This window comes from Rhipicephalus sanguineus, chromosome 1 (genome assembly GCF_013339695.2).
Source record: "Rhipicephalus sanguineus isolate Rsan-2018 chromosome 1, BIME_Rsan_1.4, whole genome shotgun sequence".
NCBI lineage: Eukaryota > Metazoa > Arthropoda > Arachnida > Ixodida > Ixodidae > Rhipicephalus > Rhipicephalus sanguineus.
This window is the reverse complement of record NC_051176.1, coordinates 285,841,571-285,857,108: the sequence shown is the minus strand read 5'-3', so window position 1 is coordinate 285,857,108 and position 15,538 is coordinate 285,841,571. Positions and strand designations below refer to the sequence as shown.

The 15,538-nt window shown below is 47.8% G+C and overlaps 1 protein-coding gene across 2 annotated transcripts in view; it reads left to right on the top strand.

Annotated features, from left to right (window-relative positions):
- Positions 1–10,471, top strand: part of LOC119379191 (fibroblast growth factor receptor 4) — an 80,201-nt gene extending 69,730 nt beyond the window's left edge. For both annotated transcript variants that reach the window (XM_037648407.2, XM_049411897.1), the window contains exons 11-17: positions 314–453; positions 866–981; positions 1,478–1,588; positions 2,756–2,946; positions 3,359–3,690; positions 5,886–5,991; positions 8,289–10,471. In XM_037648407.2, coding sequence (XP_037504335.1) covers positions 314–453; positions 866–981; positions 1,478–1,588; positions 2,756–2,946; positions 3,359–3,690; positions 5,886–5,991; positions 8,289–8,387 — 1,095 coding nt within the window. In that variant the 3' untranslated portion in view covers positions 8,388–10,471. The remainder of the gene's footprint in view (positions 1–313; positions 454–865; positions 982–1,477; positions 1,589–2,755; positions 2,947–3,358; positions 3,691–5,885; positions 5,992–8,288) is intronic.
- Positions 10,472–15,538: the final 5,067 nt, after the last annotated feature.

Here is a 15,538-nt window from a genome sequence, read left to right as displayed (position 1 = left end):
AATCAGGATGACAGATATTGCTGGAAATATCAGCACTATTATATTTCTCACGCGGGGGCCTGAAACGTGCCACAGATGCCACCTTATGTCGACGTATGTCCAACATTCCCAAGCATCTTGACGTGTTGTCGATCTGCGGCTCCAACTATTTCTTTGTGTGTGCAAAAGCCAAATAGCGCGACGTTTCGATCAGTGTTGACTATAGGTGTCGCTGCAGTTCGCGATCTTATATATTCCCAGATAGCTGCTGATGAATCTACGTAACAAACAAGCAAACAAATAGTCTATCCTGCATGTACTTATGTCTTAACAGGATTCTGGACACTACGAAGACTCTTCTGTAGCTCCACTGGTCAAGATCGACCACCAGAGGGGCTTCATGCCTTCAGACCTGAACACCGTTTGCGAGTACGAGTTGCCTCTGGATCCTGAGTGGGAATTTGCCAGGGAAAGGTAGGCGTTACTGCCTTTCAACATATGCTGAAGTGCATTCCTCTTTCGTGAGGTAATGTCCATTTTGATGCCGTACACTTGTACTTCCGAACCTATACTTGTGACTGCCAGCACTGCTCGTACAGCATCCAGCGTCAAAAGCAACAACAGGACTAGAGCTTACGTTTACTGTCAGCGTAATTTCGTTGAAGTCAGAGCTCATACATATAGGTACTGCCTCGCATCATATTTTAGCGCTGTCATATTTATGCCCAGAGATGACTTCTACTACCGCTTTCGTTGTGCGTGTTTGAGCACGTGGAGAATGCGAGGATGGTGATGTATGTTAGTATAGAGCCACCGCAGTTCCGGATGGCGAGACACGAACGCAGTCACATGCCTCGTATCGTGATTAGACACACTAATCCTTCAGGCTCGTCCTCGGCAAGCCTCTGGGCGAGGGAGCATTCGGCCAAGTGGTCAAGGCAGAGGCGTATGGCCTTGGTGACAAGGAAGGACCCACAATCGTGGCCGTCAAGATGCTTAAAGGTGAGTTCTTATCACAAGAAAACAAGGTACGATACTGCCAAATTACAAAGCCACCTCAACCAGCAGGCATGTCATCGTCGTTTACTTGTCGGCGATTAGTATGCTATTCTTTACTGCTGGAGTTGTGCATATAAAGGCTCACAATATAACTTATTTGTTTAATTCAATTAAAAAGCGCAGCGCGACTAAGATAGTACACGAAGAAATGCAAAACCACATTTCAAACGCTGTGATGCTGTTTTGTGTTTCTTCGTGTCGTGTCTCAGTTGCGCTGCACCTTTGAATTAGTATGGACCAACGCGCCCAAATCAATGTCTTATACTGCGTGCAAAGCAAAGTCGTAATATTTGCGTTGAATAATTTTGCTAATACAACTGCTATTTGCTCACTTTTCGTTTAGCATGTTGCGACGTTCAGTTCCTTGGAGAAAAAAGCAAGCGCTTAAGAGACGATCGTGTATCACGCAGTATATATCTGAGTACGACTACTCTTGCAGATGGGCATACTGACAGCGAAATGGCCAACCTCGTTTCCGAGATGGAGGTGATGAAGACCATCGGAAAGCACATCAACATCATTAACCTGCTTGGATGCTGCACGCAAGACGGCAAGTAAAATTATTATTTATAATAATAATACCTGGGTTTTAACGTGCCAAAACTAAGAGATGATTATGAGAGACGCCGTAGTGGAGGGCTCCGGAAATTTCGACCACCTGGGGTCGACCACCTGGGGTCGAAATCTAAGTACACGGGCCTCAAACATTTTCGCATCCATCGAAAATGCGGCCGCCGCGGCCGGGATTCGATCCCGCGACCTTCGGATCAGCAGTCGAGCGCCATAACCACTAGACCAGCGTGGCGGGGCTTAAATTATTATTTCAACGTAAAAGAGTCAGACGTGCCTATACAATAGCTTCTTTTGTTTCTTCTTCTTCTTTTTTCGTGCTGATGCATTATAAATATTGTCACGGGTATGCAAAGGTGACTCAGGCACGGGCGCTGAAATGACACCCAATGGAGGAAGACGACAACGTTGTTGTTGTGGGTTTGAGTCTGAGGCTGCCCTGTTGTCCTACGATCCTGTCCTCTCTGTGCAGCATTAACTCGATCAGTATTAACTGAATAAATCATCCCCGTAACATCTTTTTGGTGGAGGTGCTGGGTATCGATCCCAGTACCTCTCGCACAGCAGGCTCTCTGCCGACATGGTGTAAAGTGTGGAGTGAAAGAATTGGTAGCAGTAGCCGTGTTACAGATGTTCATGTTTCCCACGTGCAACGGCTGTCTACGCTACGGCATGCGTGTCCTACAAAAGGCAAAGCGGCAGGGGCGTAGCCAGGGGGGGGGGGCTTCAAACCCCCCCCCCCCCCGAAATTTTTCAGTTTTGCTGGCGTATATATACACGCGCACATACAAACGCACGCACGAACACACATAAAGTATGGTTGAACCCCCCCCCCCCCCCCCGAAAAAAATTTCTGGCTACGCCCCTGCAAAGCGGCGATTGGTTTCGGTCACATTTGGTATCAAGACCTTGCCGCTTTTGAGGGAACTGTAGCATTATGTAAACTGACCTGGGACCCCTGATTAATGACGTCTCTTAGAGCGTTTGAAAGCAGCAGGATGTACTCACAACCACGCACACGTGAAATCTACTCAATATTCGTCTTGCACATGTACCTATAGTGCTGAGCGTCGTCACGACTTTGTTAGCACATGAATATCAGTTAGTTGGAACGTTAACCGCCATGTTGCTTACACATTTTCTGCAGGCCCGCTTCACGTGATAGTCGAGTACGCCGCCCACGGAAACCTCCGCGACTTCTTGCGCACCCACCGTCCGAGCTCTGGTTACGAGCCAGCCATCGGGGCTGACTTGAAACCAAAGACGTTGACGCACAAGGACCTGGTCTCATTTGCGTATCAGGTTGCTCGTGGGATGGAATACCTCGCCTCGAAAAAGGTAAGCGATGCAGATCGACAAAGTCGACTCAGTCACGCGTGCGTGCAAACCAAAGGACGGAGCAAATCAATATCGCATCACGGTCGTGATGCTATAAGTGTTCCGAAATTGTTTTGCAGGAGATGGCTCCTCTTGAATAGCAGACATTCCAGATGGTAGTTTCTGCTCTTCTGAAGATTGCTAATGCTCTGTGATACAACACAGATCGAGACAGTATTCAACGGACCGAGCTCGTCACGTTAGATGTTATGTACGGTTGATGTTGCATAGCTGAAAAACAGGTTTTCGTGCGCTTTCCGACACCGTTATTGATTTCTAAGGGTGCTGGCTTGGAGACTATACGTATATACCATGCCGTCCGCTATGTTGTATTTGTACCAGCGCTTGAACATGTCTTGATTATTCTGCGCAGTGCATTCACCGTGATCTGGCAGCGAGAAACGTGCTAGTCGTGGAGAACAACGTCATGAAGATTGCTGACTTCGGTCTGGCGCGAGACTTGCACAACATTGACTACTACAAGAAGAAATCTGACGGACGTCTGCCTGTCAAATGGATGGCTCCGGAAGCCCTGTTCGATCGAGTATACACCACACAAAGTGATGTATGGTCTTATGGTATCCTTCTGTGGGAGATCATGACGCTGGGCGGCACTCCGTACCCGTCTGTGCCCATCGAAAAGCTGTTCCAGTTGCTCAGAGACGGACACAGGATGGAGAAACCGCAGGGCTGTTCGCTTGAAGTGTGAGTACCGTTGAGTTCTTCTAGATGCAGGAAGTGAGGAGTTCTTCATTCTCAATACCGCGAAACAGCGCAACCGAGGAACGTCAAATAGAACCAGTTTTTTCTTTTCATTAATAAAAAAAAAAGACGTTGGTGTAGAGCACTGTCTTACAAAAAAAAAATTCAGGCAGAACGCACCCTTTGCGAAGGTTTATAGTCGTTCATGTGATAAGCACTGCTGTGGTGGTGGTGGTGGTGGTGGTGGTGAGGGGGGAGGGGGGGGGGGGTATGAGTGCACGTGTGGGCGCGTGTTCAGAAAATCTACTTGAATGATCCGGTTTATAGGTGGAATAGGGAGGAATGAAAAAGCAGCCACCGAAAAGCATCATGCACGAGTCGTGTACTGCAGCCGGGCTCCCCTTTCGCGCTTCCCTCTTGACATGCTGCTACCTGACTCCTTTAACGTGATCTCCGAGACTGCATATTATCTATAGCGCGTCAGTCCGTGCTAATACTGTGAATTAATCGCTCGCTGTCTAGGCCGTGGTCGTGGTCTATAGGATATTACACCGGGCTGCTGTGCTCAGGGGGATCCCTCTGTCATCCTTTCTATTAGAAGGCCCGCCGAGACAAAGAGCCTAGAATCACCGGCACAAAGTGTGGGAAGTAAGCTAAGAATGCGCATCGTACCAGCTAAGTATTTGTAAGACAGTTATACTTTCTGCGTTTTTCACACTTGGCGTGCAATGCTGTTGAGACTACGGAGTTTGTACTGCTGGCCATAGCCTAGATCGCCACTTTCATGTACACGTCGTGCCGTATGCTCCGGCCGTTTGTTCTTGCACGAACCAAAACTACAGACTTGGACAGTGCTGTGCGCGCGTGCTTTTGTGCGGCTCTTTCGTCCTGTGTCGGACGCCCTCCGGCAAAGGCATTTAGTACGACGTATCAACAAGTGTAATGTGCAATCATAGTAAAATGGAGAGCTCTGGCTTAAATACTCACTGTTCTCAGGGCGTATTAAAGTGCTTGGAAGTAGCAGCATGCGACACCTCTCATGACCGGAAGGCGGTTACCGAAGCCGGTAATCTATAGCGCGCGATACTTGCTCCGAAAAGCATGAACGCGGTAATGTTGAACATTACAGTGCGACGCGACACACAGACAGCTCTAGAAGAGATTAGGGAACTCCCATGAATTTTACGCCGTTTTATGCTCGAGGATCTTAAAGCTGTATTCACACGACGGACGAAATCGCGATTCGAGCCTGCGGATTGCGTACTACGTCACCATACGTCAGCCGTTCCCGCGTTCCCGCTTCGGTCCGCGCGGAGCGATTCGTGAAACGACGGATGCCCAAATCACAGTTGGGAACCTCGGGGAGCAATGCCGAAATCCTCGCTTATAGCGTGAATTCTCCCCTGTCGTGTGAATATATGTCATGTGACTGATCCGTCCGCGATCACGTCCGTCGTGAGAATACAGCTTAATACGTGGAAAACCTCGCCTCGATAATCGATGGGAAAACAAAACTGTTCAGCCAGACGGGTGCACTAAAGGAATACCAAATGTAGTGCTAAGTTCGCTAAGGTACCAGTAATATAAATGTCGTGATTTGACGGACGCAACCTGCGCACTATATAACGTTTAGACCCAGTGTTATCGCCACCACTGAATAGTGAAATAGTGAACATGTCGAGCCTTTGATGTTGCGACTACGGTCCCTAGAATATATTCTAGGGACCGTATTGCGACTGAACCTGATGCCTGAATCAGGGGTCCGCAACCTTTTGAGGCGGAGGGCCCAGTTGCATGAAGCCGACATGGCGGAGGCCGGACGGCAAATCAGGGTTGGGGGAGAGGGGGGAGGGGCTTTGTGAGCAAAGAGAAAAAATTCGGCGAATTGACAGTAATGCACAAAACTGGAATAGAAATCATACTTGTTGAATACCGAAAGAGCTTCTTTACAGTCGAGATCGGAAGTTACAGTTTACAGTCGAGACAGGAAGTGGCAAGGGAGTGGCAAGGGAGGGGGGGAGGGGTCTGACGTCGTGCTGAGGGCCGCATAATAGTGCCCCGCGGGCCGCAGACCCCTGCCCTAAATCGTCTGGTCTGCTTTTCACAAAATGAATACCCCATATGTAAACATGCCTTCTCGTCGTACATTTTCACCAACAGACCGCAAGTCACAACATTTTTTATTCTTATCATCGCAGGTACGTGATAATGAGGGAATGCTGGAACCAGTCACCATACCAGCGGCCAACTTTCACGGAACTCGTGGAAGACCTCGACCGGATCTTGACGTTCGCCACAGACCAGGTAATCGACTATGCATTGCAAAAAAAAAAAAAAAAAAAAAGGCCGTCGAAAATTTGATGTTATGTGGGAAAAAATGACGTAAAAGAGGTTGCAAAATGTTGTTTCCCTCCAGTATACTTTGTTCAAACTAGCCTTCTGCTGTTGTATGGTGCTATAATATCTGTTCCCAGGTGCTCTAACATCATATGTGACGTTGCTGCTGGGGTTACCAGGCTTGGCTACTTTGCGCCAAATTAGCCGCCGAAAACTTTCGCGAAGGCTACTTTTTTTGGTCACCTTTCAAAAATGACATTCTATGAATTAAACTAAGTACAAGCAAGCGCAAATATTAAGTTAGTAGGGTATAATTCGATGCACCATGCATTTTATAGCACATACAACGTCCAGCGATCATTATCACCATGAGCAATTGTTTGAACGGGACGATCGACACGGACTTTACTACATTGATGATTGAGGGCATATTAAATACGGAGTTTGAACTGGTGGCTATGAACCTCTTCAGAATTGGTTGTCCTACGCAAGTGACTTACTAAGCAAACTCGTCTACTTTTAGTCAAACAACAGTTATCTCGTGTTCGTCGCGTCCCCATTTCTAGAAGGGTGTCTGGAGGGGCCAGTTGGTACATGATACTGCGAGGAAAAAGCGCGAAAAACAGGACTAAGTCGAGGTAACAAGCTTGTTACCTCGACTTAGTCCCGTTTTTCGCGCTGGTCCCATTTCTAGCTTTCTTTATAGTAATTGGTCAATGTATTTCTGAACCCTACTCAAGTTTTATAAAGAAATATTAGCTACTAGGAATCTCTCGAGAATTGATAGCCACTGTGAACACAACTATAGATAGCTCGACTCTTGAAACAGCGAGTTTGTCAAGTCGACAACTCTAGACGAGGTTTTGTAGCCACATGGTGATCATGTGGTCGTGTTCCCTTCACGTGGAACACGACCACGTGATTATGTGAAGACATCAAGTCCAGTGGCGTGGCCAGGGGGTTGCACATCGGGCCCGTGCCCCCCCCCCCCCACCCCCAATTATTTTTTTCGCCATGGCATACAGAGCACAAAATGACACTCGACTGCATCTACGTGCCCGGTCCCCACTTCAGATCAAGGAGGTGCCCCCCCCCCCCAAAAAAAAAAAATTTCTGCCTACTCCCCTGATCATGTCGTGGTGTACCTTGCGACGAACGACGAAAAACAAACTGAGCTCGAAGGCGGTATAAAAGAAAAGAACGCTGACATTACCTAAACAGCATCCCGTCTGACGTAACGGTTCTCGCATGATCGGGAAACGTTGTAATGGACGATGTGTGGTACTGCACTCAGGCAGGTTTTTTGTGCTGAATAAATGAATCAGCGTATTTTACCAAGAATTGCCCTGTTTGCAGCCACGCGCGTATACATGATCGCATTGCTGCACGCAGCATGTCTAGCAAACTTGCACGCGCATACTCTCTCCCAGGAAAGATAACCTCGGCATTGCTAACATTACGATCCATGTTCAGCTATCACATGTATGTATGTAGTACATGTGACATACCTGTATCACATGTGACAGTGAACGTATACCTGTCCGAGAGGAAAATGCATGCTAATCAGTTATTCTGTTAATCATGCGAGACCATCAACCCTTCAACGCTAAAGATATTCCACGTGATCGGTGCTGCGCCGCCGCCACCCGCATGACTTATCAATAAATTCTCGGGTTTTACGTGTCAAAACCACGCTATGATTATGAGGCGCGTCGTAGTGGAGGACTCCGGATTATTTTGGACCACCTGGAGTTCTTTAAAGTGCACTAAATCTCAGTACGCGGGTGTTACCTTGCATTTCGCCCCAGTGAAATGCGGTCGCCGTGGCGGGAATCGAACCCGCGACCCTGAGCTTAGCAGCGCAACGCCTCAGCTTGCTAAGCTACCACGATTGGCCGTATGACTTATGAAAAAAGCATCGCAAACGCTGTAACAGCCTTCCAACCGCGGCGAACATGAGTGCCGGCACTGCTGGTTTCAGGTGGCATTCTCGTAATTCCACATGAAACTGGAGCCTCGCAATTTCACGTTTGCGTTCGTTTAGAGCTGAACACCACGGCATTCGTGCCGCAGTTGCTTGCGTTTATGTAACGTGACGTGCTGCGTTTTATTACTGGGAAGCATGCAGGGTTCATAATCCACGTATAAGCGAAAAGAAAATGGTGCAATCACGCGACAAAGTAGAACATCTAGTGCGTTACGTCACCCTGCATCCTGTCCGCACCACTCCGTGATGGTAACTAGCAACTTTTCTGCATCCGCAGGAGTACCTGGACCTGTCTATTCCCGTGCTGGACACGCCACCCAGTTCCTCCGAGAGCGAGTCCTCCCTCTCGTTCGCCGCGCACCACACGGCCGTGTGAAGACGCTGCCTAGTCGCGCTCCTCGGCGCCCGAGACAGGGCGGCCGCACGCTGCTGCTACACAGCCCGTCCTGCGCAGCGGCGCACGCTTCCGGCACGAGGCAGCGTCCTCTGTAAAAAGCTGTGAATAGCTCGATGTAAAATGAAAAGTGGATGTTATTTATTATGTAAGTATCGCTCGTTTCAGGGATATGACTTCATGCCCATTACTGTCAACGCGAAGCAGCGAACTCGCGCTGGTCCGTGTTAAATTTCAATGGTGCCGCAAAGGACACAATAGCTATTTTTTTAGCCTAGCTTTAAGCGAGCTTAAACTGGCTGCACTAAGCGGGTATTCCTGCTAGTATCTTCTTCAAGTGCAATGTTCTCCCAAGTGCAATGGCCGTTTCCTCAATGCGCCCAAATGTTCAACGTTGCTCTCTCTCCAGTGTGCAACGCGAGGGCAGCTGAAGGTCGTCTCTCTTCCGGTGTTCTGCCAGCCGTTCACGTCCGTTTTTCAGCACGACACGGTGATTTATTTTATCTTAATTTTGCCTTTCAGACACAAGTGCAGTATCACGTAGTGGCCCCTCCCATACAGCCGCGTTAAAACTAACGCCGAACAGCTAATTACTGTAAACGTTGATGTTGTATTTTAAATGGAAATAATACATTCTAGGCACCCTCACAGATCGATGTATCGTTGCTGTTTACAAACTGGTCCCACTAGCCCATCGCTTGCACGTGTCTCCCTGCACCTGACGGATCGCGATGCCCCAAAGTCTGTCTCGACGGCGGGCAAACGCAGAAGCTGAGGACTGCGTCGTGCTTATGAGGTTTCCGCAGGGACGCCTGAACGCTAAGCGCTTAGCGGAAAGGCGTTCCACAGGCGCTCCTCGCAAGAGTTCCATGCACAAGCACGGCAGACTGGCCGTTAGACGCACGAGCGAAGAGTCGCATTAGCCCGATGCCTCTGCTTAGCGAATACTGCAGTTGGCAAGCAGCTCTCCAAGTGCTACATACCGGTAGATTGTTGCAGTATACAGCGCCTACAAAGAGCGATCCGCTTAGTAGCGTCACACTCGCGCTGACCGCTGAACCTCCAGCTGTGTATGTTGCCCCACCGTCGTTACCAGTGTCTCGTTGTGAGCAAACGGGGCCGTGCAAAAGGCAGAAAGAAATCTGTCATCGTTTACGCCGCTAAAAGCTGCCCGAACAGCATCGACAATTCCACGCCGTGTCGTGAGCGAAGAAAACAAAATACTAACAGCTCTCTTCAGTGGCAGTGGAATGAGCCCACCGCCGTTTTAAGGTGCAATAGTGCACGAGTGAGATCCAACGGTGCACATCGCGTTTTGAGCAAAATAAAGCCTTTCGCAAAGAAAAAAAGAACGTTGTACCTTCCTTGCATTAGCAACCAATCGAAGATATTCCAGCATGCAAATGACTGTATGTAAAATAAAATGCTGGCATGGGAAAAGAGCCCAAAGTCTCTATAAGCCTTAATTGGAAATGTCGTGAAAATAAAATCGCTGTCATACAAGAAACAGAAGTGAAAGCTATGCATGATATTGCATTTCATGCTGCTAGCAAACTTGTTACCTAACTACAAAATGTCAAATCGCGACAACGAAACAATTGGTTCAAATGTTTCATCACGATGTTCTCCAGCGAAAAGGAAGACTTCCACAAACCAGTGTCCCTTCATAATTTTCCAGCACCAAAACACGCTATTTTGCACGACCTTGTCTTTTGCAGTGCTTTTAAGAGCGTTTAACAATGTAAGTGCAATGCCTCAAATACATCGTTGTTTATGAATATTGCGCAATGTGATTCTGTAGACACAGCACACAATATGTCAAACATGTTCTTGTCCCTCTGCGTGTGCTGGAAAATGTGTCAGCACTGTTGCTTACAATGTACACGCAGCCAGGCGGTATTCAGCAATGAAAAAGATTTTATTTTTCACATTTACATTTGTTGAGAGAGAGAGAGTACAAATAATGTTGTCATGCTCATCATGTGTTTGCATTTATGTAAATACTACCTCTTTGCTGTCCACACTTGTTTTGGTTTCTGTAAAATAAAATCTGCTTCACAAATTGACCCACCGAAAAAGTTTGCATCTTTTCCAAGCGAAATGTATTGGGCCCAGCCCACCATTATAAAAGTTCTCAAAGATCCACTTCAGTCACACATATACGGCGCCGGCCCGTAGCCAGGAATTTTTTTCGGGGGGGGGGGGGGGGGGGAGGGGGCACTTGCTGAAAACCTTGACTTTTTTAGGAAAACACCCATTTTCATTATTTATTTTTGGTAAAAACACCTACTTCACCAAAATATCGGAGGGGGGCGGCACCCTAGGACCCCCCCCCCCCTGGCTACGGGCCTGGGCGCAGATGTAAAGGAATGCCAGCGTCTACAAATGGCTGGAGTGCACGCCCGCTTTACTACGCCCGCCCTCTGTCCCAGCGACCTGTGCGACAGGAGTGATTTTCAGAGGCAGGAAAAGGTAGTGGGGAAATTTTGCTCACAGTGAGCAAGATCATGTGAGCTGATTAAAAGAGTGCTATAATCTATTATCAATTGTTGTTTTAATACCCTGGACTTCGAACCCTAGAAAAAGTCCCAGTAGGCAATCCCTCAAGGCGACATACGAGTATAATTATCATAGTTTCGGTTTCACTTCTGAGCAGGTGTATGCCGTGACCCAGGAGGCGGTCACGTGGGAGCAGGACATCGCAGCGTTTTGACGGTCTCTTTGGTTTGCTCGCGATCTCTTATGCTGCCAGGTCGGGCTATAAATGAACGAAAGAAGGGGAATTTTAAGGGCACGTTTTTCTTTTGTTAGACACAACATTAATGAGAACTAACAGACAACCAAGCCAAAGAAAGTATAGGGGATGTTATCTGTATTAATTGTGATAACGATGTGGAGAAATTAAAGTGGACGAAAAGATAAAACCTGCAACCTTCGAATACCACATCCGATGCTCTACCAATTGAGCTACGACGGCGGTAATCCTCCCGTCCACTTTATCGGGTATGTCTGTGCATTTAAACCTGTGAGTGTGAATCAGCGCCCCTCGTAGAGCATCGGACGCGTTATTCGAACAGCGTCATGCATCATTCGAGCAGCAACATGTAACAGCATAGCAGGGTTAGCTCGTCGAGGCGTGCATAGCGAGCTGATGGGGGCGACAGATGGGTTGGCCATGGGAACAGGGTGGAGATGGTGCATTGTTTTAAACTAAGTAATAAATTATATTGTTTCAGTGATTTTCATTGTCTAGTGTGGTCAGTGGCCTTTTCAAAGCACCGAAAAGACATGCTAGGCGCGAACTGCAGTAAAGTCTTTGTTTATGGGATCACATGCAATACATGTTGGTGAAATGAATAGGGCTCAGAAAACACGGACTCAGTGTGTTCTCGACAAGCTGGCGCGTAGCCGGGAAGGGGGGGGGGGGGTTTGATGACACATGGTGTTTTATCAAAATAAATAATGAAAATAGGCGTTTCTCTCAAATAGTCACGGCTTTCAGCAAGTGCCCCCCCCCCCCCCCCCCCGAAAAAAATTCCTGGCTACGGGTCTGTCGACAAGTATTTCTTCATTTTTTTTAAACATAAAGATGACGGGAGACAACAACAAAAAATAGCAGCTGGCGACGGCAGATCTTCAACAAAGCTGAACAGCAACACCATGTGGTCAGTTCCCTTTGCCCATGCATAGTACATTATTTTGAGCAACTTGAGGCTTGGGAGTATTTTTTTTTTCTTGGGTTTCGGGGTCCACAACTTTTATTTCAATTGGGACGTTAAACCACAAATATTATTATTATTATTATTATTATTATTATTATTATTATTATTATTATTATTATTATTATTATTATTATTATTATTATTATTATTATTATTATTATTTCAATAAAAAATCAGTTTTGCCGCAAGAGCGAAGCAATGAATGCGATAGCAACAAATTGTAATGTTATACGAAGGAAGGCTAGCAGCTAACTCTTTTAGATCCGATCTCGCGTAACTCTATGCAATTTATGCGTGGCTTTAACTGACTTAACGTCGTAAAGGCCAATGTACAGCGGAGCTGAGTGGAGCGATTAAATGCAAAATGATGCAAAGCTAGGCAAACATGGACAGGGTTTAGCGGTGAAGGAACATTCACTCTAGAATCACAAGAAAAAATTCAGAGTATCGCATCTGTCTCCCGCGCGCCGCCGCCGACGCGATTGGCTTACTCGCATCACGTGACCTCTCGCCGCCATATCCCTTCCAAGCGCTTTGGGTGCAGGCGCGTTAAATGCAGAGCGTGGCCGGACATTTAGCAGTACCACGGTCTCTAGAAGTACTTCGTCGCTTTTTTAAACGCGTCATGCAGATGCCAGAGAGTAGCTCACCAGCAACCGAACGCTGCTGGTGAGTACTCCGGGAATCACGTATATTTTTGCATTCCGTGTGGGAACCATTAACGTCAAAGAGCGTCGTTCTACGTGGCTGCATAGTTGACCGCGAAATGAATTCGCCCCCCCCCCCCCCTCGAAGAACACTCCTTTCTGCAGTGAACTACACAAACTTTAATGGAAAAGGTCTCACGCAACAGGATACACCTTTTCGGTTCGCTATGTTCAGCGATATTGAAAATTACATACTACATACCTTTCTATTTGCTCGGATGTTCATATCTCGATCTGTTGAACAGATTGTGCATGCATTTCGAGTTATAAGCGTGTCACGCACGAGAGCGAAATCGAAGATTTATTAAAATAAAAAAGTCACAGTTTCGCCGCAAGGTCGAAGCAATGAATGCGATAGCAAGAAACTAATGGTATACGAAGTGAGGCTCGCCAATGGATACTCTCAGTTTGAACAGCGCTCCTGTTGCAAAGGCGGCCGAAGCAGCGAAGGAAACTACCGTGCTTCAAGTGTCGAGCTGTGACACTTGATAGTTCGTACTCATCTTCTGTTTGTTCGTTTAGCGACGTCCCTTGAGCTCGAGTTAATTTCGTACGCTCCGTAACATGAGCGCGGACATCACGGTGAAAGCTTGAAACATCCCTCTTCCCCTCACCACGAGAAAACCGCGCGAGCAGACAGCGGAAGGGCAAGGTTCTCCCTGCGCAACTATAAGAAGAAGCGAGCGAGCTCGCCGACGACTTTTAAATGTGCCTGTCCAGAGCCATATATACCCTTCGGGAGAGTTTGGCGATTGTTTCATCTCGCCGCTCTCCGAGCCCCGCCCCAGCGCCGCCCTCTTCTCGTGACGTAAACCCTCTCTCCTCGCCGGCGGTGGCGGGCGGCAGTGGCGACAGCGCGGAGCGGAGTCCGGGCTGCCGCGACGGAGAGACGCCGGCGCGCCGCACTTTTACGCGATCGCTGAGGAGCGCGCGTAGGTTACGAAGCTCTTGTGCGAAGCCGCGCGTATTCATGGCGACTGCTCCTCGCATTCAAGCGTGAATTTGTTGCGTGCGATGGGCTGCTGTTGCGCGGTTGGCTGTTCAAACAGCAGCGCGCAGGGTTTCCGCCTTTTTAGGCTTCCGAAGGAAAAGTAGCGACGACGCCTTTGGATCAGAAACATCAGACGCAGCAAATGGGCCCCGACCGACTGCTCCGTGCTATGCCATATACGTACTTGAGTATTTAGCTTGAATATTGCTGGTATTATTAACAGCGTACCATTAACACAAACTTATTATTTGTTGTGCAATGGAGCCCTTTCAGGCGCACAAACTTTAAAAATAATTTTGTCACGCTGAAAAAAAAAAGTTTTATGGTTCGCGTTTCGATCGCTTGGGCAGACTGAAATTTTGCAGCGATCACGCTATAAGTGTCAAGCGTGATGTGTTGCGTTTACGTAATTTGTCGCGCCTTCTGAGCACGAGCTTGGGATGTTACCGTGATGTTGTCAGGGGAAAATTTATTTCGATATCGCTGGTTAGTGCCGCCGCGCGTCAGCTTCGGCGGTTACCTGGCATGTGTTGTACGTTATGTGGTCTGCGTTTCTGTGGCTGTCAGCTGGTGTCATTTACCGCTGTGTTGCCGCTTGTGTACATGCTACCAGTTTCACGTTTAATTCGCGCATGTAAATTAATCTGCGCCTCTGTGCTAAGCGAATGTGCCTTGCGCTTTTTAGTCATGCACGTACAGTGCACGGTGTCTGTGCTCGTGCAGGAAGCTCTTCCACTATAGCAAGGGGCGCTTATGTGCTCGATGAAATTTCGTGATTAGGAAGTATAGAGCGCGAAGAAGTTGAGCAGAAAAATGATTTTGTAAAGTAAACCAACTGGATGTCCGCTATCAGACTAGCCGAACGAGGCATTGTTTTCATTTAACACGCGCCTACGGGGGCCCTCCACCTGCTCTGACGAAAACCTTAGATGCCTCAGCAAACGCGAAAATTGACCGCCGGCGTCCGCGGCGTCGGCGTCCCGCGTCGGCCGCGTCAAAACGAGGGATGTCAAAAATCATCACGTAATGACGTGACCATACGACCAAAGATTGTGACGTCATCATGACGTCGAATAACGTGACTTTACATGATGACGTCAGCACATGACCAGATGTGGTGTAGAAAGATTGCAGTGCCTCCGATCTTGGAGGCAGTGCAAAACAATGTTAGGTAACTAAGCTTTCGAGGGGGGGGGGCGTGAGGAACAATACATCAACTCAAGAAAAGGAAGACTGCTTTCGCCTTCGAGTGGTCTTAGGCGAATGTATAAGGGACCCTGTGAGTTTTTTTTTTTTTTTTTCTCTCTTATTAGAGAGTTTTAGTGCCGGGGACTCCAAGCCGTTTCCTTAATCACCCTCTTACGTTCCCTTGTACTCTCAGCCGCACCCATGGACTATACAAAGAAACGTAAGGGGCTTACGTACGCAAGGCACTTTGGGGTCCCGGTACTAAAATTCTCTAAGAGGGAATTTTAGGACTCGAGATCCCCAAGCCACTTGTGTACTCCCGCTTTTGCGCTTTTGTGGCCTTAATACAATTACGTGCGCTGGTATCTCTGTTCCTTTTAAAAGCAGAGCTGTTTAAGCTCGGAGAATCCCCGTTAGTGGCGAATAAAAATTCTCATCATCATGAACCGCCACGCAATCCGTCCTCTTCTTTATCTTCTGCTTTGCTGCTAGAACACGTGCACAGATTTTCTGGCGTGGTATGCA